Here is a 26,683-nt window from a genome sequence, read left to right on the forward strand (position 1 = left end):
TGACACAGTCAGGATGCCGACGGTCGGCACTTAAACCGTCGGCATCCCGACTGCATACCCTACAGTGGAGGTTAATTTGCCTCCTGGACAGCCCTGCATAAGAGTATGAAAATTATTTCAGCAACATTAGATACAGCTGCAACATGTATATGATATGCTTCTGTATTAAATAAGTCATATTACTTTTGTTACACATTGCTATTTAAATAAGGGGACATTCTACTGGGAAATGACCTAACCAATGTGTCTCTTAGCTGCATAAAACTGTTGGAGTATCGCTTTATACTCCAGTGTCTGCATTCCACTATTCTCATGATCGTTTTGCTATTGGGGTCCAATTCTTGATTCATGTTAATAAACACAGATATGGAGTTAGCATTGCTGCCTGACAGTGCTGAGGTCTTGGGATCAATTGCTGCCAAGTCCCTATGTATGTGGAGTTTGTATGATCTCCTCGTTTTTATGTGGGTTTCCAAAAAACAGAAACATACTGGTAGGTTAATTGGCTGGACACAAAAATGGACCCTAATATTTGTGGGTGTGTGTGTTAGGTATTTTAGACTGTAATCATCATTGGGGCAGGGATAGATGTGAATGATTACGTATTCTCCAGAAAGCGTGGCACAGTATATGCTGGTGATATACCAATAGGCAGTAATAAGAATAATTTGTTATATTCTAATCCGCTGTTCTTACTTAGCAGAGAAAAATATTGCTGCATATCTTTTAACATTCTTGAAAATGAAATGACTACAGCCGTGGCCAAAAGTTTTGAGAATGACACAAGTATAAGTTTTCACAAAGTTTGCTGCTTCAGTATTTTTAGACCTTTTTGTCAGATGTTACTATGGTATACTGAAGTAACATTACAGTGATTTCATACGTGTCAAAGGCTTTTATTGACAATTAGATTAAGTTTAAGCAAACAGGTCAATATTTGCAGTGATGACCCTTCTTTTTCAACACCTCTGAAATTAGGGATGTGCAGGCTTGGATTAGTTCGGTTTTGCACACCAGGTTCGAATTTTCCTTCCAAAAAAACAGGACTCAGAAAGAGGCAAAACGTCATCTTTCATGGACAAACATCATCATTCCTGGACTTTCCACATCCCTATCTGCAATTCGCCCTGTCATGCTGTCAATCAACTTCTGGGCCACATACTGACTGACGACTGCCCATTCTTGCCTAATCAATGCTTGGGGTTTGTCAGAATTTGTGGGTTTTGTTTGTCCACTTGTCTCTTGAGGATTGACCACAAGTTCTCAATGGGATTAAGGTCTGGGGAGTTTCCTGGCCATGGACTCAAAATTTTGATGTTTTGTTCCCAGAGCCACTTTGTTATCACTTTTGCCTTATGGCAAGGTGCTCCAACAGTAAAAATCCTGAGACCATTCATGTTTGGGGTTGCTTCTCAGCCAAGGGAGTGGGCTCACTCCCAATTTTGCCTAAGAACTCAGCCATGAATAAAGAATGGTACCACAACATCCTCCAAGAGCAACTTCTCCCAACCATCCAAGAACAGTTTGGTGATGAGCAATGCCTTTTCCAACATGTTGGAGCACCTTGCCATAAAGCAAAAGCGATAATGAAGTGGCTCGGGGAACAACACATCGAAATTTTGGGTCCATGGCCAGGAAACTCCCCAGATCTTAATCCCATTGAGAAATTGTGGTCATTCCTCAAGAGGCGGGTGGACAAACAAAAACCCACAAATTCTGACAAATTCCAAGCATTGATTAGGCAAGAATGGGCGGCCATCAGTCAGTATGTGGCCCAGAAGTTGATTGACAGCATGACAGGGCTAATTGCAGAGGTCTTGAAAAAGAGGGTCAACACTGCAAATATTGACCTGCTTGCATAAACTTAATGTAATTGTCAATAAAAAGCCTTTGACACTTTGAAATGTTTGTAATGTTACTTAAGTATACCACAGTAACATCTGACAAAAAGGTCTAAAAACACTGAAGCAGCAAACTTTGTGAAAACTTATACTTGTGTCATTCTTAAAACTTTTGGCCATGGCTGTACACCTACCTGGCAGCTGATAAGTTAACATGTTTGGTTTCTGTGGTTGACATTTATTGTGTCCACTCACCTGACAAAAGGTTAATTTCCCTGTTACACATGTGACACTCCCAGTAATTCCTTCTCTAATACAGACCTGTCACCTGCTACTTTCAGGAGATTTGAGTAATATAACTGTGACTTCCTTATTGTTCTTGTACACACATAAATATGTGATGTGAAACGAAAGCTACACACCACTAATGTATTGTCATAAACCGCCCAGGAGTTCATAGTACATCTACAAACTTTATTTTGTCAGTGGACATTACCATTGACTGTGTATTAGGGTGGAACTAAAGCATTGTAATTCCTTGTTTGTTTCCTGACTATATAGTGAATATGGAATCTTTATGTAATGCCGGCTGTCGGGATGCCTCCTGTCAAAATACCGACAGCGGCAACCTGATGGTTGGTATCCTGACAGGGGTCGGTTAGTATACTTACCCTCCCTCTAACCCTAACCCTCCCATCTTGAAGCCTAACCCTAACCCTCCCCACCCCGCACCCTGGTGCCTAAACCTAAGTCTCCCACCTTCGTGCCTAATCCCCCCCCCCCCCAGTGGTCCCTAACTCTCCCCCCCCCCTCCCCAAAACCCAACACTAACCCAGCTATGCTACCTATCCCTCCCCACCCCATGGCTAACGGATAAAACACCCCAGACTTACCTGGTTCGAGCTGGCGTCTGTCTGTGTTCCGGCATCGAGATTAAGATAGGAATCAGTAATTTGACGCCTACCTTAAGTCCTGTGTCAGACTTCCAGCGTCGGGATTCAGGGATGCCGCTGGTCTGATAGCTACATCCCAGTGAATTTAACCCAAGCTTTCTTATATCTAGTAGACAGGCTGCAATATTTTTTCCCTATTTTACTTTGGGGTTCTGCATGTAATAATAACTTGTAGTAAAAGATAAAGCTCCAATATCTCCTGCCACAAGTCTTTACATCCTTTTTATTTCAGCACTTTTCTATGTATGGCTCTGGGGAGCTCTTGTGGTTACTGTGGTTACTGACTTAATATTTACTGACTCCCTACTTAATATCAGAAGGGGTTTTATTGGCTAATACCACCTGTGATTTCATTGAGTGGAAGTTCAGCGTTTTACCTAGAGGAATCCTCAAGGCTTTCTCTAAATAGGCCCTGCACGCTAATGTGGAGCTCTTTGCCTTACTAATGTGGAGAGCATTTCACAGTCACAGAAAGAAGTGTGAGCATGGTAACTGGGAGAAATACATGGGGTGGGGGTTTAAGCAATGAAGACTAGAGCCGGACATGGCTGTATGAAGTGGACTTATAGGCCGGCTGCTGAGCGGTATATTGTGGGCACTATGTTGGAACACAAGGCGTTATATAATGGGCATAAGTTACTATGTCAGGCTCATCTGTTATGCTGGGAAAAGAGCTGTAGTTTGGGGGATGTGTATGTCTTCTACCCAGTCACCTTTTTTCTTTTTTTTGCTATTTTAGGTAGAGGATACAGAAAGGAAGCCGGTAGGGACAGTGTTTAGTAAATAGCTGAGGCATGATTCAAAAAGCTAAACAGTGATGAAGAGGGGTTTGGTAGTGTCTGGTAGCATACTATTGGTAGCATCCAGGCACAATAATACTTTGTAAAATGTGTGTAATAATATAACCCTTCAGTAAACCTGAAAATGAGCTAAGACCCATTCACTCAGATGTATAACGGCTATATATGTAAAATAGTCATTGCTTTGCAGCTGCTTGCATCACACTTTAGAACTAGTGTCTGCTGATATATCATTTCTCCAGCAGCACAATAACTCCACTTAGTGTATGTCCAGTTCTTGTTACAGGCAAGAATGGATTATTGTGCTTCAAATCCTCTTTTCTAAATCTATGACAGAGCCGTTCTGTTTCTCACACCGAAAAGTATCCAGCTCCGAACAATTACTTCTCTTTAAAGCATAAATAACTTCTTTTTTTTTTTTAAAGCGCTAAATATATCTTATACTGTATAGTAATTGCATGCTTTACTCTTTACTTTGCTGGCATTTTAAATCACATCAACTCTTTGTTAGTACTTTTCTGTTTTATTCATTTTTAATGGTGTTTTATATGATGGTTTTTATATGAGAATACGGAATGTACAAAGTGAAATTACTAGTATAACAATGAAAAAAGCAAATAAATACTTGATTTAAGTTCTGGGTGGTATCTGGGTAATTCTAGTGCCCAGCTACATTGATGCTTCCTATACCAATAGGCCAGTAGTAGTCTTCATTCCAGGGCATTTTTAATTTGCCCAATGATTGTGTGTTTCGATTTCGATCTGATTATTAGGACTATCCTTGGGGCTAAGCATGCTGCAATTTATAGCCTATAGCCCGATACAGAAAGCAGTATTGCAATTGCTGCGGACACTTTAAGACCAAATAAAGGATCCATGTTGGGGAGGGATCTAGGTAGGGTATAAAACACAGTGGGCATATTTAAAATAAGGATTGAAAGATTCTAAAGTATTTAAAGATGAGTTGCAGTGTGTTCTTAATATATAGGGGAGTTTTATGTATTCGGGGAAACCATCAATAACATGGAGTAACGATCTAGCTTTCGATCAGTTAGCTTTCAGTGTGGAAGACGATGAAGAGCATTATACCCCTTTCACACCAAAATCCTTGGTCAGTCCCGGATAAGACCCTGTTTACACTGCACCTTCGACCCAGGTCATTCGTGGGTAGGCCCCATTCACACTGAACCTGGCTCTGCCCTGCTAAACTTGTGAGGTCATAAAAAGTGGGTGGAGACTGCTCCACAGCCGCCAAACAGCTCATAACAGGCATAACCCGGGCTGGATAATCCATGTCAGACTGTTCACACTGCACCGTGACCCAGGTCGTTACCATGCCCAACCCTGCTCGCTACCCGGGTTGGATTCCCAGGTCACTCAACCCAGGTTATTTTTCAGGGACTCTTTCACATTGACCCAGCAATAACCCAGATTATTTCGGCAGTGTGGAAGGGGTTTTAGACTTGACATTTTTTCAATGTAATTATACTTTACTCAAGTGGCCTGTTTAGCACCTTGTATCTGCCAGTACTCCAAACTAATAAATTATACCCAAGTGATCGTCCTTGTTCGAAACTACAGTATAACCTGTTAGTAGACAAGACAGATTAAAACAGGTATGGATAAAATATATGTAGAACTCTAGGAGCCAGCAGGATTTTTTAGGGTGCTGCTCCTGATGCTGAAAAATGTAAATGACAATCAAAATATTAGTTACCACCTGTGTTTTTTCTTTTTTTTTCTTTCTTAGTATAACTGTCCAAATGATTCTGAGATATCCAAGCTTGAATTAAAGTGATGCTATTTGTGCCTGCGACACCAGCATAAATACTTGCTAGATTGTTTTACAAATAAGCGCGCCATTTTAATTGCAACCTCAGACATGATAATAGAACTATTTCTGCTGCGCCAGGCAGTAACTGTACAAATCACATAATACAAACTGAACTTTAATCATGACACTAAAAACTACAAGTGCATATCATTCACCTACAAGTTACAACAGACAGACGTGTCCTCTTGTGGCTTCAGGTGCGCCAGGTCCCGAACACTTTTTTTTTCTCTAAAAATTTGCCTTATTCGCATAAAAAAAAAAACTGATCAGTATGATGTGTGAGATTTGTAAATCTGTGTGCGAATGATTCTGAATCTGTATAGGAAGTGCTATGACGCAGTGGCCATAGCTTTTTCTCTCATCAAGTTCTGTTGTTACACCTGTGACTTTGTACATGTTTAAAACAAATTCCTATGCTGTTAAACTTGCAGCCCAGTGTCTCTAGTACACATAGGGCCGTATTCAATTTGAGGCGTTAAGTCCGGATCCGCGGTAATTTACCGCCGATGACGTCATAACCTGTTTTGGTTTTACCCCGTATTCAATTTCAAAGTGCAGAATTGGGGTTTTGGGGTGCAACATTTCGGGAACCCCCGTGCAGCCTTCAGACAGTCCCCCAAAGGTAAACTGTGTAAAAAAAAACAAAACTTAAGGACACCCCAAAAATTGACTTTGAAAAAGGGGGCGAAAAAAAAAAGCTGGGGTACAAACTTAGAAACTAGCGAACTTGTCTCTGGGGGGGTCCCCAAGTATGCCCCAAGTGTTTTTTTGATTGCAGGTGCTTGCGGCAGGTGGATTTTTCACAATTTTTTAAAGTCACTTTAGCACGTTTAAAATATAGTGAACCCCATTTCTAAGTACCCCAAATTTGATGGGCATAGTTGTTTTGCCCTAAAATAACTTCTAAATGCTCTTCTGCATCACCTTATTCAAAGCCGCATTTATGTACCTGCCGCGGCTTTTAGAAACCCCGACTTCCTTCAGGAGTTAAAAATGGGGGTACCCTTTGTCATCCCCTATGTCTATACATCTTTAGGGGGCTCCCTAGAATATTTCCCAAAAATTCCCGTTTCGTTTAACCTGTAAAAAAAAAAAAGGGGGTAAAAATTTACAAAAAAAATTACATAAGGTCCCCCCCCCCAAAAGCCAAACCAGCCCCAAGCTTGCCAGCCAGTGGTGGTTTCTAAAAGTATGGGGAAAAAAATGTGTAGGGTTCCACTGTATTTTAGAAACCAACCCAAGGCTGCAGGGACCAGTTCTGGTTTTAAATATAGGTGGAAAAAAAACCATGGGGATCTCCCTATATTTAAGACCAGACCCAACCGACTGGGGTGTAATGCCATAGCCCGGGGACCCAATCACCGGGGCTCCAGGTCCAAAGCATTAGCACCCCAAATCGGTCAGCGCAAGCCGGTGATCTCGGGGGAATTGGGGACCCCCCAAAGAAGGCCCTCCCCCCTCCCGAGCACCACAGGCTTACGCTGAAGCCCAGGGCTCTTCCCCATACCCCTGGTTTGGTGGGTATGGAGGTAATGGGAGGGCCAAATAATGTAAAACTATTGTGTTTTACAGTGGAACTACAAGTGCCAGCGTGCCTGCCATTTTGCACTTGTGGAACCCCTATATTTGAAACCAGAACTGGTCCCTGCAGCCTTGGGTTGGTTTCTGTAATACGGTGGAACCCTACACATTTTGTTCCCCATATTTTTAGAAACCACCACTGGCTGGCAAGCCTGGGACTTGTTTGGCTTTTGGGGGGTGGGCCCTATGTCATTTTTTATTTTATTTTTTACTTCTTTTTTTTACAGGTACAACACAATGGGAATTTTCGGCAAATATTCCAGGGAACCCCCTAAACATGTGTAGACATGGGGGATCACTATGGGTACCCCCATTTTTAACTCCTGAATGAAGTCGGGGTTTCAAATAGTGGCAGGTGATTTTTTGCAGAATTTTTAAAAAATGCGTTTTGGTACTTAAAAATATGCTAGTACCCATTTTCATGTTCCCCAAATTTGATGGGACCTTTTTTGAAAACAAAAAACAATAAGCTAAGTGCTCTTCTGAATCACTTCTTCAAAGTCGGAAAAAAAAAACACCTGTCGCGGCTATTTCAAAACCAGACTTTCTTTTGCAGTCAAAAATGGTGGTAGCCATAGTGATCACCCATGTCTGGACATCTTTAGGGGTGTCCTAGGATTATTTCCCGAAAATTCCCGTTTTTTTAACGCCGATCCAAGTATCGCCGGGTCCCGTTTTTGCATATTTTCAAATTGAATACGGGGATACGCGGGCACGCGCGCGATACTTTAGCGTCTACAAAATAGGTGAAGGCAGCGTTAAGTCTGGGCCGCATTAAATAATCGCGGCTTGGCTCAAATTGAATACGGGCCTTAGAGTGGTGTTTTGATGCATCTTGCACGACGCAAAAAAGACACAAAATTTAAAGAAAAGACTACACTACACCTCTCGGACCAGCTCAGTTGTGCTAGGCACCTCGTGCCGTATAGCCAGGGCTGCCATCACAATTTGTGGGGTCCGATACTGACAAAATAGGCAGGGGGATGGGGCAGAGGTGGGCGCGGCTGTGGATGCGGATAGAGCTACATTGGTGGTGGGACATCAATTGGTGCGTAAACCACTTCAAAAATTCTCAGTTTGGACTGTAGGGGTGGTGGTTATACTGTATGATGTCGATGTAATTCACACACACAGAAAATCAGTGGAGTGTGGGAGCACGAGTGTGCATGTCAGGTGAACCAAGTACAGGCAATGGTATCTCATATGTGTCTGTACTATTGTAGTGTTGATCATTTATTACCTGTATACAGCAAAAATTATGTTGTTTGATTCATCATTTATATTAACATGTACATTTTAATTCTGGTTTCTTAGGTAAGTAGGATACTTTACAGCTTCTTCACTGCGTTCAAACGCTCATCTAAGCAACCTACAGATGTAAAGGACTCTAGCCTGCCCACACCAGATAGTGATGTGTTCACGTTCATAGTGTCCCTAGAAGTGAAAGAAGATGATGGCAAAGGGAATTTCAGGTACTTCTCTCTCCAGTCACGTTAAGTAAACAGGATGTCATGACAACTAATATATGTATTGGTTTTCACAAAGTTGGCTGCTTCAGTGTTTTTAGACCTTTTTGTCAGATGTTACTATGGTATACTGATGTAAAATTACAAGCATTTCATAAGTGTCAAAAGGTTTTATTGACAATTACATTAAAAGTTTATGCAAACAGGTTAATATTTGCAGTGTTGATTCCTCTTTTTCAAGACCTCTGCAATTCACCCTGGCATGCTGTCAATCACATTCTGGGCCACATACTGACTAATGGCCGCCCATTCTTGTCTAATCAATGCTTGGGGTTTGTCAGAATTTGTGGGTTTTTGTTTGTCCACAAGTTCTCAATGGGATTAAGATCTGGGGAGTTTCCTGGCAATGGACCCAAAATTTCATGTTTTGTTCCCCCTGAGCCACTTAGTTATCACTAAGGCATTGTTCGTCACCAAACTGTTCTTGGATGGTTGGGAGAAGTTGTTCTTGGAGGATGTTTTGGTACCATTCTTTATTCATGGCTTGGCTGAGAAGCAACCCCACACATGAATGGTCTCAGGATGCTTTACAAATGTGCAGCTTCCAGGAAGGATAACTATCCGATGCCCGGTCTCGCGGATTGTTTGTCATAACTCCAGATTTTACCTACTGCAGGTAAGATCTGGCAATCTCCTTGACGATGCACTGTAAATCATTAAGGACGCACGATAGGTCGTTGGTCACATTTGGCAAGATATCGTCTGTCCAGGAGTGCCAGTGAGTTGCCCCAGGAGTTCATGCAGTTAAATGCATAACTGGTGCCGACACCCTTGAATTGAACATATCGATTCTGCATGATAATTTTACAAATATTCAGGAAAATACTAATACTGTACTGTTAATTTGATAAAAATAAACTATTAACACTTCGATTTTTGAAAGCATTGCTACTTTGCAGCATTTTTTCCACACCCGACTAAAACTTGTGCACAGTACTGTATATACTTTTTTTTTTTTTTTTTTTAAATATCTCCTGAGTAATTTATTTACCTTTTTTTTTTTTTTTTGTAGTGTGTGCTTGCCCTTTGTGAGTGTGAAGTAGTGCATGCTATAAGAAATCATTTGCGTTAGGTGAAAATCATTGCTCTGGCCGAGTGAAGAGAGCCAGATGTACTCTGTGCATAAATTATCTGAGAAATAAAATATATAATAAAAAACACAAACGACAAAAACCTTTTATTTCATTTAAAGATAACATTAGGAACAAATACAAGTTGTTATTCTGAGGAGAGTAAATCTGCAGCTATATGGTTGCCAATTTAGTGGTCACAATGACCAGGAATGCTAAATAATATCTGATTGGTATTGTATTGATCAGATATTGATAGGTACGGCCTATCGATCCAATGTGCTGGAGATCTTCCAGTATGGTCACAGAACACTGTACAAACTGTTTACAGATCTGCTCCTGGTTAAGGTTTATGACAGAACATTTGTTCCTATCCAGTCGTTATTAGACATGTGCGCCGACCCCCGTGTTTTGGTTTTGGATCTGGATCTCCCCTGGTTTTGGATCTGAATCTGGATTTTTGATTTCTTTCCTTGGTGTTTTATTTTTAGGTTTTGGTTAGAGATCTGTGTTTTTTCCAAAAAATGATATAAACAGCTAAAACCACATAATTTGGGCCTGGTTTTGTTCCTACAGTATTATTAACCTTAATAACAATCATTTTCAGGCATTTCTAGGCATTTTTAACCACCTCACAGCTCACAATATTGATTTCACTATTTTTCACCAATACAGGCCAAAGGCTGCAGCGAACTGGCTGGCTAAAGTAAGCAACAGAGCAGCGGCACAAACGCACGGCAGTTTAAAAAAATATAGGACATCTATGGACCATTGCCACACAGCAGTGGCAGACAGGATGGCAGTTTAATAAACTATAATAATGTCAGTCGGCAATGCCCCAAATTGTGCCAAATGTAAAGGAAAGAGGTGCAAGATCAAGATGGAATTGTCCCTCCCACCCACTCTTATGTGGGATATTAAAAAGGACATGCACAGTTTAACAAACCAAGCACTTTAGCCACTAGGACTGACACTTTTGTGGCTGAAATCCTTGGTTTATTTGGGCCCCCACAAAACATTTTTTGGAAGGACTACCTTCAATTATTAAGGAGGAGGTTGATGATGAGGGTGTTGGTGGTGGAGATTGCATGTGCTGGTCCAAACTGCTGGTAGCTGATACTGGACTGCTTGTTATTAATTTACAAATTATAATTTTGTTAAACAAATTGCATGAACTCGCTGCAAATGACGTAACAGGGAGGAGGTGCCTTGATGGTTAACGTCCCTTCCTCTGCTAACTTTGGCTTTACAAATGGAACAGATGCCTTCACAACTGTTGTCAGAATTTAGATTAAAATAATTCCACACCCAAGACGTTGCTTTTCTGGCTTTCTTATTATCATTAGCAAGAACTGCTGCCACTGATGGCTGATTTACGCAAACCACATCCTTATCAACATCCACATGAGCGTCAGATAGGACACAAATTTCCCCCTCATCCTCCTTTTGCACTTCCTCCACACTATCATCCCCATTTTTTATTATTTCACCATCTAATACTAGCACAGCCGTCATGGCGTCAGTGATCCGCTGTGAAACTGGGTGACAGCTGTAATACTTACTTCCTCTATCAAAGGACTGTTTAATAGTCAATTGTTTTTTTTTAAATTACTTCCGATCACGAATGAGGATGTTGATGTTGGTGTTGGAGATAGAAGGCGCTTCGATCCCACAGAGAAGGGAGCAGGTAGGTGACACTGGACTTGTTACGTTTTGAGTTTTGAAACTTGGCGACATACACTTTGATATTTGAATGCGCTCCAAGTGACGTAACAAGGAGGAGGTTCCTAGGTGGTTTAGGTCCCTCCCTCTACTCACTCTTGCATGGCAACGGTCACATATGGCTTGACAACTGTTGCCCAGATTGGGGTGGAAATAATTCCACACGTGAGAAGTAGATTTTTTTGTCTTTTGCCCTGGCATGACAACAATGGGCTTTGGCTTGTTCAATCCATGGGCAACAGCTATTGCCTTACTTACACAAAGGACATCCTCGGCATCAACATCCTCATCACCAACATCTTCATCATCAACATCCTCATCATCCTTAGCACCTTCATCCACCAAAATATCCTCCTCCTCCATGTGCAATTCCACAGAAGCATCATCAATGACTACGTCTGCAAGATGTTGACTGCCCTTCCCCACATTTACAGAGGGCACACAAATGTTGGAACTTGGAGGATCCTCCAGTACACTAGTATTTAGGTCTGGCTCACACATGGCAACCGCGGACACACTTGCACTCTCTCTGGGTTTTGTTATTTCAATTTTTCATGGCACACAGTTGTTTTTTCCGAAGGGCTATCAGAACCAGCAGTCTTCCTAAAGAAAGGCCAAGGTCTTATCCTTTCCTTGCCACTTTGTGTAGTGAAAGGCATATTGCCAATTTTTTGTTTATCTAAAGGCAAATTTCCTTTGAATTTTTTTTCTTAACTTCAGTACAAGTAGCTTTACCATATTGATGGCGTGACTTAAGCCCTGGGGCATGGGCCTTCATAGAGGACGAGGAAATTGACGGCCTTGCACTGCTGGCGGCAGCTACAACATGTTGTTCTTGGCCTTGCTCTCCTATCATGTGACAGCCCTCCATATTTTCTGTGGTCTTGAAGCAGTTTCACAAGCACCAATAGTGTAGCCAAGGTGCGGTCACAAAATTCACACACGTACAGTCGTGCACACACACAAAAATATTAGACAAAAAAAAAGATAATTGATTTTTTTTTTCAGCTCCAGAACTTGGGCCCAGAACACAGATTGATCACGACTGGAGTCGGGCAGCACTAGGTTGTGTTTCCGACTTGCTAGATCTTGTGCGGCTAAGCCTGACACGCACAGACTCAGACAATTATTAGAAAAAAAGATAATTGATTTCTATTTTATTCAGCTCCAGAACTTGGGCCCAGGGCACAGACTTGCGTTGCTGGCTGGATCTTGTGCGGTTAAGGCCAACACACACACACACACACTATATAAGACACTTTTTTTTAGGGGGGAGTCCAGAACTTGGGCCCAGATGGACGCATCAGACAGCAGAGCACCAGCCCGGAATGGATCAGCACTGCAGCACCCCAGGACACAGCAGACAGCAGAGCACCAGCCCAGAATGGATCAGCACTCAGCAGCACCAGTCCGGAATGCATCAGCAGTGCACCAGCCCAGGACACAGCAGACAGCACAGCACCACTCTCCCAGCCCTACACTACCCACCCTCCCTGTTCAGTCTCCACAGCTGGAGTGAAGTGGCGTCCACCGTGTGGTCCCTATATACTACATTGATCATAGAGACTTAAGCTCACGACCCGCGAGATTTCCGACTCTATGGTTTTGCCTCGGTTTTGAGATCCGAGTCAGGCGGGAAACTCCGAGCCTGCTTGGATCCGACTCGGATCTGCAAAATTTGGGTGGGCTCGGTTCTCTGAGAACCGAACCCGCTCATCTCTAGTCGTTATATGATATTTGACGGTGCATATAGTCGCTTTTAAGAATTCATTTCATTTCTGTGTATGATGTATGTATTTCAGTGGATTTTTATCTACTGCCACACATATGTCATTGCTAGTTAATAATCTATTTTTTTTTTTTTATAACTGAGTTTGAAACACTGTCCTGAAAGAAAATAAATGATCTTTTTATATCTATTGCTTCCAAGAGCCTTGCCTGACAAGCTAATGTCGGAATAACAGATTACAATGGCTGTCATCTTCATGTTCACAAGCCAGGGAGGAAAATTGGCCATTCTGCATTAAAATAACAAAAATGTCTTGATTAGCTTTAAAAAACAGATTATTTAGAAAATGGATTTTATTTCCTTGTCATTTTGAGGAATAAGCTGCTGCGGTCTCGCTGCAACATGTTTTCTTCTTTCCGTAATTTGCTGTCAAATTGCTTTTCACTAAAGGAATCGCAGACTGGGATCTAAACAAAGAGCTTTAGAGGAGCAGTGTACTGTTGCTATAATTAGAAATTAATAGACACCAGCGTACCAGCTCGCACCTCTGGCCTTTTGTCCTCATTGCAAACACATGCGCTGTCTTTTGGAGGACGTCAAAATCTAAAACATGTTGCATTTAAAATACGGAGCCTACTAATGGCATTCAGATAAATAGGCATGAATTCCCAATACCTAGACAAAGTTTCAAATATTTCTAGTGGTATATACCTTTGCCATGTGGCTGAGTACGAGCTATTGCTCTCTTTCATCACCCATATTCAGCTGCAGAGAGGTTGTAGTATACCTTAGTAGGATTACCGGGATAAATAGTTTCTAATGGATTAAATAAAATATGTGATATAGTACCATTCTTATGATTTTGACTTTATTTATTATGTGGGTGATTATCTAATTAGTTTCATGTTTTTATAACATTTCTGAGCGTATTCCTTTATTTGTGTGTGTGTGTGTGTGTGTGTGTGTATGTGTGTGTGTATATATATATATATATATATATATATATATATATATATATATATATATATATATATAGTGTGTGTGTGTCTATGTGTATGTATATATATATATATATATATATATATTGTATGAAATACTCTGTTATAATGCATTAATATGATACATAGAATTGTAATAAGAAGTGTGGCCACCGCTATAATATGCTCATACGTATTAGCTATTGCAATACATTAATATAATAGAACAGGGTATCAAACATGCAGCCCTCCAACGTAAATACACGCTACAGTGCATATTTTTGCCATCAGTAAAGATGTTCGGTGACCACTCTTTTATTTATTTATTTATATATATATAGAGAGTAAAGAAAACAGTGGCACTTCGGTGTTTATAGTAATTAGTAAAATGTATTCCAGTAAATCCAACGTTTCGGGGCCATAACGCCCTTTTGTCAAGGTATGCTCATTATTTATTGATATTTTTGTTTTATGATATCTGTTTTGCACTTAAAATATACAATATTAAGTTTGAGCTGGACATCCATACTATGGCATTAGTGGAGCAGGATTGCAGTTGCGATGACAGCTGGAAGCATGGTTGGAGACGTGATGGATCTTATATGAAGCTGCCAGAGAGACCGCTTGTGGCATGAGATCAGTGGCAGTGAATGCTGTTATTATGGAGAAGTAGAGAGAGAGAGCATGTAAAGACTACACTTTTTAGTGCACTTGATGCCGTTTCTGGGACTTTGGGAGCAAATTAAGTTAAGTTCAGTTTATTATAATTGGGAATCCCTTTTCGTTTAGTGCTATTTTGGTTAGTACTTCTGTTTTCAAGAATGAATTAACAGTGCTAAGCAGGGAATTGTTGTATATATCACCTTTTAACTGCTCTCTGACATGTACTGTAAATACCTTTTGCCACCAGGGAACAGCAACAAGGATGATAGACCTGTCATTCGGCCATGTCCCAAATTATTGTACTATGACACATTCCTCCCATATAAATGACAATCAGTTCGCAGTAGGTCTAAAGGGATTATGAAATATAGACAAAAACAAAAGCTCTCTAACCCAAAGGACTAGACAAAATCCTAGGACATGAATATTTTACAAATTATTATTTGTAAATTAAGCAAATACAAAGGGACATAAATCCAAATAGTTGTATTTATTTTACCATGAAACTTCAATTTGAATATATATTTTTTTCTTTTAAACAGCCCAGTACCCAAGGATCGCGATAAACTGTTCTTCAAGCTGAAGCAGGGACTGGAGAAGAAAGTAGTGATCACTATCCAGCAGGTGTCAAACAAGGAGCTAGTGGTGGAAAGGTGAGTACATAAAGTACACATTATGGTCCTGATTCTGAGTAACTTTGGATCTGGAACAAACCATGTTGCAATGCAAGAGGTGCAAATACATTTATTTATGTTGCATGCAGGGCAAATACTGTCTGCTTTTGCATTTAGCCCATAAATCCTGGACAACTTTATTTTTACACTGCAATTTAGATTTGAGTTTGGACACTCCCCTCCCAAATCTCTTTGCACATTATAAATGTGCACCACCTGCTGTGCAACGTGGTTACTTTCTCTTATTCGTTTTGCTCCCAACTCAAGCCTTGTGTTTCTTTCCGTAATTTTATTTATTTTCATATTTTTCACTGATATGCTGCGTCTTCTAATACGACACAATTGGTGAAGTTTTGTATTTAACTTAAGGAGACTCCAAGGGTCATTTTTGCTCACGGCAAAGCTCCTGGCTATGTGTTAGGCAGTCCTAAATAATTGTCTATTTGTTTGGTACAGCTCAGCTTACTTCTCAATGTTACATCTCCAACGCTGGCAGATTTCATGTTCCTGGGGGCATTCTATAATAGGTGCCAATTTCACTGAGACGTCTGCGAGATTGCGGCTAAATTTAAAGAAACAATAGGTTGTAAAGCTGAACCAGACTTCTAAATGATTACTACTTTAAATTTAGCCATAATCAGCAGAAAAAAGGACCGCTATGAATTGGGCACCTATTACGTAAACACCCCCCCCACCGTGGGAAAAGATAATAGGGTTATTTATTTATTTACTGTCTTTTAAGCTGCAAGTAGCTTCCAAAACAGAAAGTTTAGAAATGATTCATTATGTATTTTAGTCACTTGAACTTAGAGGAGTTCCACTTTGGAGCATGCTGACCTTATGCACGGAAAACTTATTTAATCTACTATAAAATCTCCTCTTTGTTATTTTTTTTAATTAATAAGCCAACAAAGAAAGAAAAAGAACTCCGGGTGGGGGCACACGGTAGGTGTAGAGATAATTAAGTCAATAATTGCTAAATAAAATTTAACTTTTATTATTAGTCTAAAAAAGAGGTGCCAGCAATAGTATCAACATACAGATGAACAAACAATTAAACACAAATATAAAATTAAATCAGTAGGGAGATACTCTCCAGAAAGAGATGTATCCTCTACTGACATGAAAGTAAAAGCTAGGCGAATTAATGAAAGTATTATTAGTATAATATTAGAGCCATAAATGTATCATATCACCAAAAGCATCACAAATGGGCATGTTAATAAAGCAAATTATCTATTTGATATAATGGTGTTTGTTCATGTAACTCCCCTCAGGGATATGTGTCACCAATTAACAAATGAAGCTATACCAATAATAGAAATAGTGTGCTGTTATATCTACATGTATCAAGGAATACACCCTAATCATAAGTGTTATATAGGGCTGCATGTGACCATCAGTATTCTATAGGTAATATGTCTGCAACAATAAATAATCACAGAGTCCAAAGCACAAGGGTATAGATATCACTGAAATGACAATACCATACTGAGACTGAAAAATAGAAAGGACCAATAACCAGGGTTGGGACTGTGAACAAGCTCCTTTAAGGCGAAACGCGCGTCAGACATTTCCGGGTCACTTGGTGCGCACACGTGACACCGGCTTTCTGACCACACACAAGCGGCATGTACCAGCTTGATAGACACCACTGCAGACTGACTCTTTGGACCTCACGCTGATCAGGTAAGTGGCGTATAACCCCTGCACTGCCCTGTGCATCAGGGCAGACGGCCACTGATCCTGTCAGTTTGTTTTTTGTACATTTTTTTACATACTACTGAACGTCTGCCTCATTACATTGCATTGACGATTGTTATTTACTGTGAGGAATTATTACACCAGATTTCCTCTGCTTTGGCAGCACAAGCCCTGTGTTATCTATTCTAATTGTTTCAATAATAATCTCTGGTTATTGGTCCTTTCTATTTTTCAGTCTCAGTATGGTATTGTCATTTCAGTGATATCTATACCCTTGTGCTTTGTGATTATTTATTGTTGCAGACATATTACCTATAGAATACTGATGGTCACATGCAGCCCTATATAACACTTATGATTAGGGTGTATTCCTTGATACATGTAGATATAACAGCACACTATTTCCATTATTGGTATAGCTTCATTTGTTAATTGGTGACACATATCCCTGAGGGGAGTTACATGAACAAACACCATTATATCAAATAGACAATTTGCTTTATTAACATGCCCATTTGTGATGCTTTTGGTGATATGATACATTTATGGCTCTAATATTATACTAATAATACTTTCATTAATTCGCCTAGCTTTTACTTTCATGTCAGTAGAGGATACATCTCTTTCTGGAGAGTATCTCCCTACTGATTTAATTTTATATTTGTGTTTAATTGTTTGTTCATCTGTATGTTGATACTATTGCTGGCACCTCTTTTTTAGACTAATAATAAAAGTTAAATTTTATTTAGCAATTATTGACTTAATTATCTCTACACCTACCGTGTGCCCCCACCCTGAGTTCTTTTTCTTTCTTTGTTGGCTTATTAACTACATATTGACTCTGGGGAGCACCGCGGACTCACCAAAGATAATAATTTTTCCAGACTAACGTATTATAAAAATTCTTTGGGACATTAATGACGTGTGTATTCATTATGCTGTCTGTGAGTAGGTTTTTCTGAGAAATACACATATAAACAGAATCACATATAATCAGCAGTGAGTTATTTCAGTGCGGTTCCCCTTTCCTCTTTTTTTCTACATTGTTATTTTTTTTTATTGTAATATCAACCCTCTACATTGTCTCTTATGAGGTGATATCTGAACCATCTTCTCAAATGTGGAACAATACAGGGAATTATTTCAGAAATGATTCCCAGTACTATGTATATAGCATGACCAGTGTATCGGTACAGTACAATGATAAGGATATGTCATGGCTGGTGTATTAGTAAAGCCTATGTAAACAGTATTAACAGTGCCATGAGAGCCAGTAAATACAGGTTGAGTCTCCCATATCCAAAATGCTTGGGACTAGGGGTATTTTGGATAACGGAATATTCCGTATTTTGGAATAATTGCATATCATAATGAAATATCTTAGGAATGGGACCCCAATATACACATAGAATGCATTTATGTGTTATATACACCTTATACACATAGCCTGCAGCTCATTTTATACAAAATTTTCAACAATTTTGTGGCTCAAGCAAAGTTTGTGTACATACATGAAATAAATTTATGTTTCATTTACACCCTATACACACAGCCTGAAGGTAATTTTATACCATATTTTTAATAATTTGTGCCTTAGACAAAGTTTGTGTACATTGAACCATCAAAAATCAAAGGTTTTATTATCTCAGTCATGCAAAAATTATTCCGTATTTTGGAATATTCCGTATTTCGGAATATTTGGATATGGGAGACTCAACCTGTACATGGTTAATACAACTGCATGTGGAAGTTTGTTAATATCCTGCTATTTAGACAGGTTTATTATACCCCCTTCACACACAGATTTTCAATTTTACGGGGCCTTGACCCTTGTCGCTGCCAGGGTTATTCCCAGGACCGACCCGGGTAGCCTGCGATGTGAAAGGTGCGACCCTGGTCATTTGACCCGGATCGTGGCTGTGGAGCAGTCGCTTCCCACTTTTCATTACCTCAACTTTGTGTGCCCAAGAAAAGTCAATTTCTTATGACATACACTGATTGGCAGGGCTGACACAGGTTTCTTTGTGAAAGGGTCAAATCCGGACCAAAGTACAGTGTGAAAGAGGTATAGGAGCTGTAACTCGGGTCCAACCTGTGTTCAAGAACCTGATAAAAATTTGGTCTAAAAATGGTATTAGCTTCCAAATCACACACACGGTTATTATCTTTCTGCTCTCCGTATTAACCCCACACAACTGAATCTCTTAAACTGTAACAATATATTGGTTAACCTTTCACAGCAACTAATTACATGGAACCTGTTCTATCATTGGTTGCTTTTTCTTCTGTGAATTTAGGCAATCAAGTGGCAGTTACCTAAATACAATGAATGCTGCTGGAAACAAGCAACATATTGCAGGATCATGTGATATTTGCCTGATCACTCCAACAGACTGGAATTTTTTTTCATGTTCATTTAATTAGGGTAGAAACACAATAAACATGTGACTAGGGGGGCCAATCCCAGCTCATTTTTCAGTCCTGGATTTCGGGATTGATAAAATCTCAATCCTGGGATATCTGAGATTGAGTTAATCAATGCCGGCCGCCCACAGCGCTAAGGGGGCGATTCAGTTGTTAAGCAGGCGGCTATTTTTTTAAGTTGCCCGATAGAGCAATTCAATTGTTGCTCTGTCTGAGCGCTCAGGAGGGTGCAAGCAAAAATGTGCGAGAACCCCATTGTTAGGGCGCCCTAACCAGGACATTAGATGAGTTTAGCCGTTTTACGCTGCTAAACCCAGTCTAATAGGGCGTGAAGAGGGCGTTAATTAATCAGCGCCCAGAGCAAATTGCAAAACTGGGAGCTCCATAATTATCACCACCCATGCAACAATTGATTCGCCCCCACAGACTCCAGTGCAGGCGGGCATCGTCGTACAAGGGGGCGGGTTTGTGTGCAGCGTGATTTTTATGATGTCCCACTTAGCCGCACAGCCGTAGGAGGCCTAGTTGTAGCATCTGAGCCGACGGAACTAGTGCTCAGCGCTGACCCCGGGCAGAAGACAAGCCACGCATTTTAATTCTGAAAATCCCACAGTTTTTTGGCCCTAAATCCATGGATCAGGCTTCCCTAGATGTGACCTGATTATTTTCCCTTTTTTTTATATATATATATAATCAAAGCCAGTTATTGACAGCTGTGGGTGTTGTGTTGCTAGGATAATACTGATTTTTTTTTAACATCTTTTATAACCTTCCCTCTGTATGACCGACAACCAATCCTTTCTTGACCATAATGAGGTATTGCAGAGTAGCCTGCAAAATGGATGTAGCTTACAACTGAAACGGCATATTTCTGCATATCTGCAGAGCAGAAGATGCGTTCCAGATGGCAACGGCAGCATATGTGTCTGGCTTACATTACGCACATGCCTCAGACACTTACGTCCCACTTGTGCTCGTGTTTTAAATTGTTTATTTTATGGACAAATACATTTGCTATTTAAGCATCAACTTTCCTAATTCAGTAAAAACTACTCCCGTCTCACATACACACACAAAAAACATAATATATGCCCGAGAGATAAAGAAAGCGCCATTCAGTTCGCTAATGACGACGGTCACCATTATTATCAGCTATTTGCGCATGCCCTTGACCATCTACGACTTTTTCTGGAATAAAAGATGTTTTTTTCCTTTCTGCATATGTTTGCAATTGCACAATCATGCACTTCCTGTACTTGGCCTACATCAAAGTGTCCATGTCTAGCCCTGTTCTGCCCATCCAAACGCAAGCAGACATAACTGGCAGCATGACAAATCTACATGGGTGCAATTGTGTGCGCACCTACTGTTCTTACTCTGTGTACAGAGAGAAATCGCGCAAAATACGCTACTCCAACTGCTCTAGTACCCACTCTGGTGCAGCAAAATGTACTGTATATACATGCTATGCCCCTGAAGAGACTCCGGGTCTTGTTAGAAACATTGCTTTGAGCCACATGAGTAGACCAAAAAAGTAACACATATATATAGTACTAGTAATAACGTGAGAAGGTGCGGTATAAAAAATTTGGGATACATTTCAAGGACTTCAGTAATTGGATTTAAGTAGTCAGAAGGAAAACAATGTGAAAGTATATTTTATTTAAAAATACATAAATCATGTTCATTTTCCCTTTTGTAATGCCTTTAAATTAAAATATATTTAATTGAACATGATCTCAAAATAAAGACTCGTCCTTGGAAAGAATAAAAAAAGAAAGAAAAATACCTAAAAATAAAATTTGCTTGGGAAGATCAAAACACAAGAAACAAACTCCTGATGACTATAAAATGTCTGTCAGACCGACAGACATTTTATCTGGCCGGCTGCCAGCCGCAGATGTCCGTTGCATACACTGTGAGAGAAATCTCAGTGTATAGTCCGACATCTGCGCTCCGCCCCCGGGGGAGGAGACATTTCCCTGTTCCTTCCGTAGGAAGGAACACAGGAAATGTCTGTCTGTCGGCTGCGCTGGGCATACACTGCCCGATGCGGCCGACAGTTTAACGGGTAATATCGCATCGGACGGGCATGCTGGACAATCCAGCATGCCCGACCGAGCAATATTTAACCCTCGGTCGCCCCCCCCCCCACGCTACAATTATCACGGCGATCCGCCGATATCGGGCGGATCGTCCCGATTATTGTAGCGTGTATGGCCAGCATAAGATGAAGCACAAAAATGTTTAAGCAATCGTGTAGCCCACCTGAGGAACAATTACAGCCCAGATTCCTGGCAGCAAGTGGGTTATAAAAAAACAACAGGTTGCTCTATGTAAACGAACTACCAAGGTTATATACAAATAGATCAGTGGGTATGTAGGAAAAAGCCTTCTCCAATGATCAAAGTCATTCTCCCAGTGCACAGCCGACTTTCAGAGCCTTAGATGGGCGCTAAGACAGGTCAGTGGTTTGCAGCAAAGTTGCTATAGCAAAAAAATATATAAAAAACACCCACAGCAGATCTTCATCTGCAACGTACAGAAGGAGCCATCGACCACTGCCAATTAATCTCTAATTAGGCAGTCGCTAAACTAGAGCAAACACACCGCTTATAGCAGTGAAACATAAATTTTACGGTCATGGTAAAGGAAATTCCTCAGGTCAATTTATGAATATTTTAAGATAACTTCCTATGTAGAATCAATTTGAGATTAATTCCAGTGGCCCTTTAAGATAGTTCAATAAGTTCCTAAATATGTGAATTGTATGGATAAGTGTGACTCTATTAAAAGTTAATTTTACAAATTTGACATCCAAAAGAATCAGAAAACAGGCTATAACAAATATTTTTGCAATTTTAGTTGATTTAAGCACAGCAGAAATCCTCTTAGCAATCCTGTTGGAGATACTGCAGAAAGCTGTATTCCTTTTTCATCCATCTGAGGTGTGGAGTCGGGCACTAACTAATTAAAATGGTCTCCCACCCCCTATATAACCCCTCCCCTTCCACCAGAACCTAAGTCTTGTTTTTAGTGCCTTGGAGTAAGGCACTAGCTAGGTCCTAGCTTTTAGTTGGGTTTAATTTTTTATTTTGATGTTTGGTTTGGGTTCTGCTTAGTTCTTGGCTACAGGCGACAAGCACTAGCAGAGTGAAAGTTAGATAGAATAAAGGTTTGTGTGAACCCTGTATCTCACTCTAAAGACGGCCCCTGGGAGAGCCACCAAACTATATAGTCCCTGGGTCTCTCTCCATACCAGACACACATCTGAGGGGGCCGCTGGCTAAAGAAAAGGTAAACTTTATACATTGTATGTAAAATACCTTGTTGTCTTGTTTACTGCCTCCCGGCACGCCGCTTTTAAGCAGAGCTGGCGGAAATGTTGTTACTCACGTGGCTGCAGCAGTAGGGACGGCGTGTCTCGCACCTCCCCGGGCTTCCACACCACCCGTAGCTTTCAAACTCCGATGGCTCCTCCTGGAGTACTGCCGGCTGGGATTACAGAGCAGCAACATGCTGCCTGTTTTATGGGGGGGAGAGACTTGTTGAACGCCCCCAGGACGCAGCAAAGCTGCACATGCAGGTGTGCCATCTGTGATGTCATCAGTATGTGCTGTGGCATCATTGGAGATCTCGGGATGGAAACACCGGAGGCTAGGCTGATGTCAGGCGTCCTGAATAAAAGCAGGATGCTGACTGTAGGCTTGGCCACACCTGCCCTAGGTATTTGAATATCAGCAGCTTACGCGGCTTCAGAGCCACGCTCAAACAGAGGTTGTGAGCTGCTGGAGTTCTGCTTGGAGGAGACTCACTGCAGATTACAGGGGGATGGCTGTATATTAACAGATAAGCAGTTTAACTGGGATTATTACTTTTGGGTATTAACTTGGAGATCTATGTAGGGCTTATACTATTGTGATGTATATATAGAAGCACTTTTTACTGCACTGTTTCTCAGGAATCTAGGCAGTAACATACAGGGGTATACTAAAGATCATTGTTTGTCTTTGGTTTTTTGCAAGTGAATATGGACTTCAAGGAGTCCGGGATTTTTTGCATTCAACAGAAAGGTATTTTGTCTTATTTAGCCTTTTGTTTTTTTTCATATTCCAATAGAGCAACACTTTTTCCAGTGGAATTTAGGTAGCTATCTCTATTACCTAGACTTGTCTTTCTCTCTCAGTATGGATAAGCCAGACAAGGGTTCCAGAAAACAGGGATGAGTCACTTTTTATATTTGTACAAAATGTGAGAAAAAATTGCCAAAAGGTACGGACCCAGGGTTGCCCTGTGCTGGTTGTTTTGCAGGGGGATTCATTACCGGTAGGTTTGGCTGAACAATCGGTGATGCCTGATTGGGCCAGGTTTATGAGGCCATAGTTGAATTAGTAACTCTAAGGCAAATTATGTGTAATGTTTGCAAATACGCGCTATAGCGTGTATTTTACCAGATATTGGGCACTGGGGACTCACTTTTATAAAGTAGCCGGGTCCCCGGGGACGCACTGTGCTGTGGCCAATCCTTGACAGCTGGCTGCAGCACAGCGCGTCCCCCTGAGAAAGACACAATGCTGTCTGTTATAGCAGCCAATGAGAGTCAGATAGACACTCATTGGCTGCTGCTGTGGAAAGCCGTGCTGGGTTTAAGTGTCTGATCCCAGCATCGGCACAGCATCCGTGGCCGGCGCTGGGACAGTGTGTTTGTTCCCAGTTCCGGGTAAGCCACTGCGGTGGGTACCTGGTGAAGGTAAAGTGGGGGCGGGAGAAGCTTGGCTTCGGGCGCAAGCTGAGCGGAGCTCGCTGCCTGGAAGCCAAGTAGCAGCGGTTGTTTGGCACTGGCCACGAGCCAAACACGGCTCGCCGTCCAGCAGCCAATAGGAGGCAGATCCGATGAACCAATCGCAGCTCGCTGCGTCATAGCTCCGCCCACTCATAGCATCTTGAATTAGACGTCACTGAGTGGAAAACTTCAGTACCGGCGGCGGAGGAGAGGAGTGAAGACCTCCCAAAGAGTAGAGCATCATGGCAACAGTTTCGGCGGCCGCGCAAGAGGCCAGAAGACGGCGTGATCAAGGAGGAAGACAGGAAGAGGCGGCGCTGCTACCCAAGATGGGCCAGCGGCAGAAGAATGAAGTTGAGGACCGGAGTTGACTGCGGGGCTGGAAAGAAAAAGAGCAAACGAAGCCCCCCCCCCACAGCCTCTTCCACCGTATTGGTAGGCAGCTTCGGGCCACCGTTATTTAACCCCTCCCTAGACCACCTGATAAATTCAGGCAATAGGCCTGTGGGTATATAGGTGGGCACAAGGCCCGGGCTACATAGGGGGCATTAGGCCCAATTGAAGGTATCTGCCCCACAAATAGGTGTGAGTGACCTGGGCATTAGGCCCAGGTCACTAAAAGGCAAACAGCTGGGCCAATACTGGGGGCACTGCATAGAGGGGATTACTACTGGGGGCAATGTATAGGGGGATTACTACTAAAGGTAATGCATAGGGGGATTACTACTAGTGGCAATGCATAGGGGGTCAACTACTGGGGGCAATGTATAGGGGGACTACTACTGGGGGCAATGCATAGGGAGACTAAAGGGCATTAATGTGTGGCATAATGTGTAAAGACCGGGCATGGCTGTGTGGCATCATTTGTAAGGGGTTAGGGGAAGTCTGAGAGTTATATGGGGAGCTCTAAAGCATAAATAATGATGGGACCCAGAAATGGTCAGAAAGTACCCCATTTTTTAACGTGGAGGCTTTCTGGAACCCACATATTTTGTCACTCACCGCGATCACTGATGTGTTTCCCTGTGCTCAAGCTTCTACTTTGTCTGCTCTCTGTAGAGCCCAGATGGGCCCAGGATATGGGACGATGTCTCGCTCATATGGCAATGTTCCTAAATAAAATGGTAACATCAGCAAGGGCCACAGCCGCAAAGAGACGTTCAGGCCAGTCCTCAATGGATTTTCCTGGAGAAGAGGCTTCAGCTACCTCTTCCCAGGAAGAAGGGAGTTTGGATTATGACTGGGAAGACACCTCAAACTGGGAAAGTGACTCCCATTCTTATTCAGGAGTTTCTATGTTGATAGATCCGGTCAGGGAGACCTTGCATCTACAGGAAACAGCCATTCCAGTAACTAGTTTCTTTTTTTTAAACGTAAGAAGAAACATGTATATGTTTTCACATTTTGAGGAAATATTAAAAGAAGCCTCATTAAAACCTGATTCCAAATTTATATTCCGAAAATAGTTAAGTATCTTTACCCTTTTCGGGAGAGGATACCAAGCTTTGGAAAATTCCACCCTTGGTGGATGCTCCAATTGCTAGGTTGGTCAGGAATACTGTTATTCCCACAACAGTCTGTAACTCCTAAAGATCCTATGGATAGGCTGTACTTAAATCTATATTCACTTTGTCAGGACGTTCGCTGCGCCCAATTCTGGCCAGAGCCTGAAGGCTATCAATCCCTGGATGAACCAGATGATTACTGGATTTCAATCACGGTATTTGTCTGAAGCTAGTTCTTTAACTGATCAGGTTTTGATAGCTTTAACCTATATAGGTGATGCTTTAATAGATTCTATTCAGGTACAGTCTCATATTTCAGCCATGGCCATTTCAGCCAGGCGTTCATTATGGCTTAAAACATGGAAGGCAGACATAGAGTCCAAGCATTGCCTTTTGAAGGAGGGTATTTGTTTGGTTCAGAATTAACAAAAAATGTTTCTCAGGTGAAATAAGCTCTTACCTTCCTGTTATAACCTTAAAACCAAAAATACCCTAGGTTTCATTCCTCTCAGAATCAAGGCAGGGGAAGCATTCAGACCTTAAGGAGTGTACCTAGGGGTCCCCTGAAAAGAACCTTCAGAGAACGTGCTGTCCCTGGCACCAGTCGCCCTGCTGCTAAGCCAGCAGGTCAATCCACATGACTGTCACAGGACTGGGACCCGTTCTCTGGCTGGAGGCCACTTTCTCAAATTGTGGGAAAACTTGGATTCAATCCAATCTGAATTTTTGAGTAAGTCAACTAGTAACCAGGGGTTACATTTTAGATTTGGAGGGTCCTGTTTCAGAAAGTTTCTTTCCACTCCTCTCCCTGTGGATGGTTGCAGAAAGACGACTCTCATAAAGGAGAATTCTGAGCTTTCCGATTCCGGAGTAATTTTTCTGGTTCCGGTACTACAG

General features: G+C 41.5%; 1 protein-coding gene across 2 annotated transcripts in view; it reads left to right on the top strand.

Annotated features, from left to right (window-relative positions):
• Window positions 1-26,683, top strand: part of RABGAP1L (RAB GTPase activating protein 1 like) — a 427,010-nt gene that overhangs the window by 52,118 nt on the left and 348,209 nt on the right. For both annotated transcript variants that reach the window (XM_088479336.1, XM_088479337.1), the window contains exons 6-7: window positions 8,324-8,481; window positions 15,239-15,349. In XM_088479336.1, the coding sequence (XP_088335462.1) occupies window positions 8,324-8,481; window positions 15,239-15,349 (269 nt within the window). The remainder of the gene's footprint in view (window positions 1-8,323; window positions 8,482-15,238; window positions 15,350-26,683) is intronic.

The sequence above is a fragment of the Taudactylus pleione genome, unplaced genomic scaffold (assembly GCF_031769625.1).
Source record: "Taudactylus pleione unplaced genomic scaffold, aTauple2 ptg000230l, whole genome shotgun sequence".
NCBI lineage: Eukaryota > Metazoa > Chordata > Amphibia > Anura > Myobatrachidae > Taudactylus > Taudactylus pleione.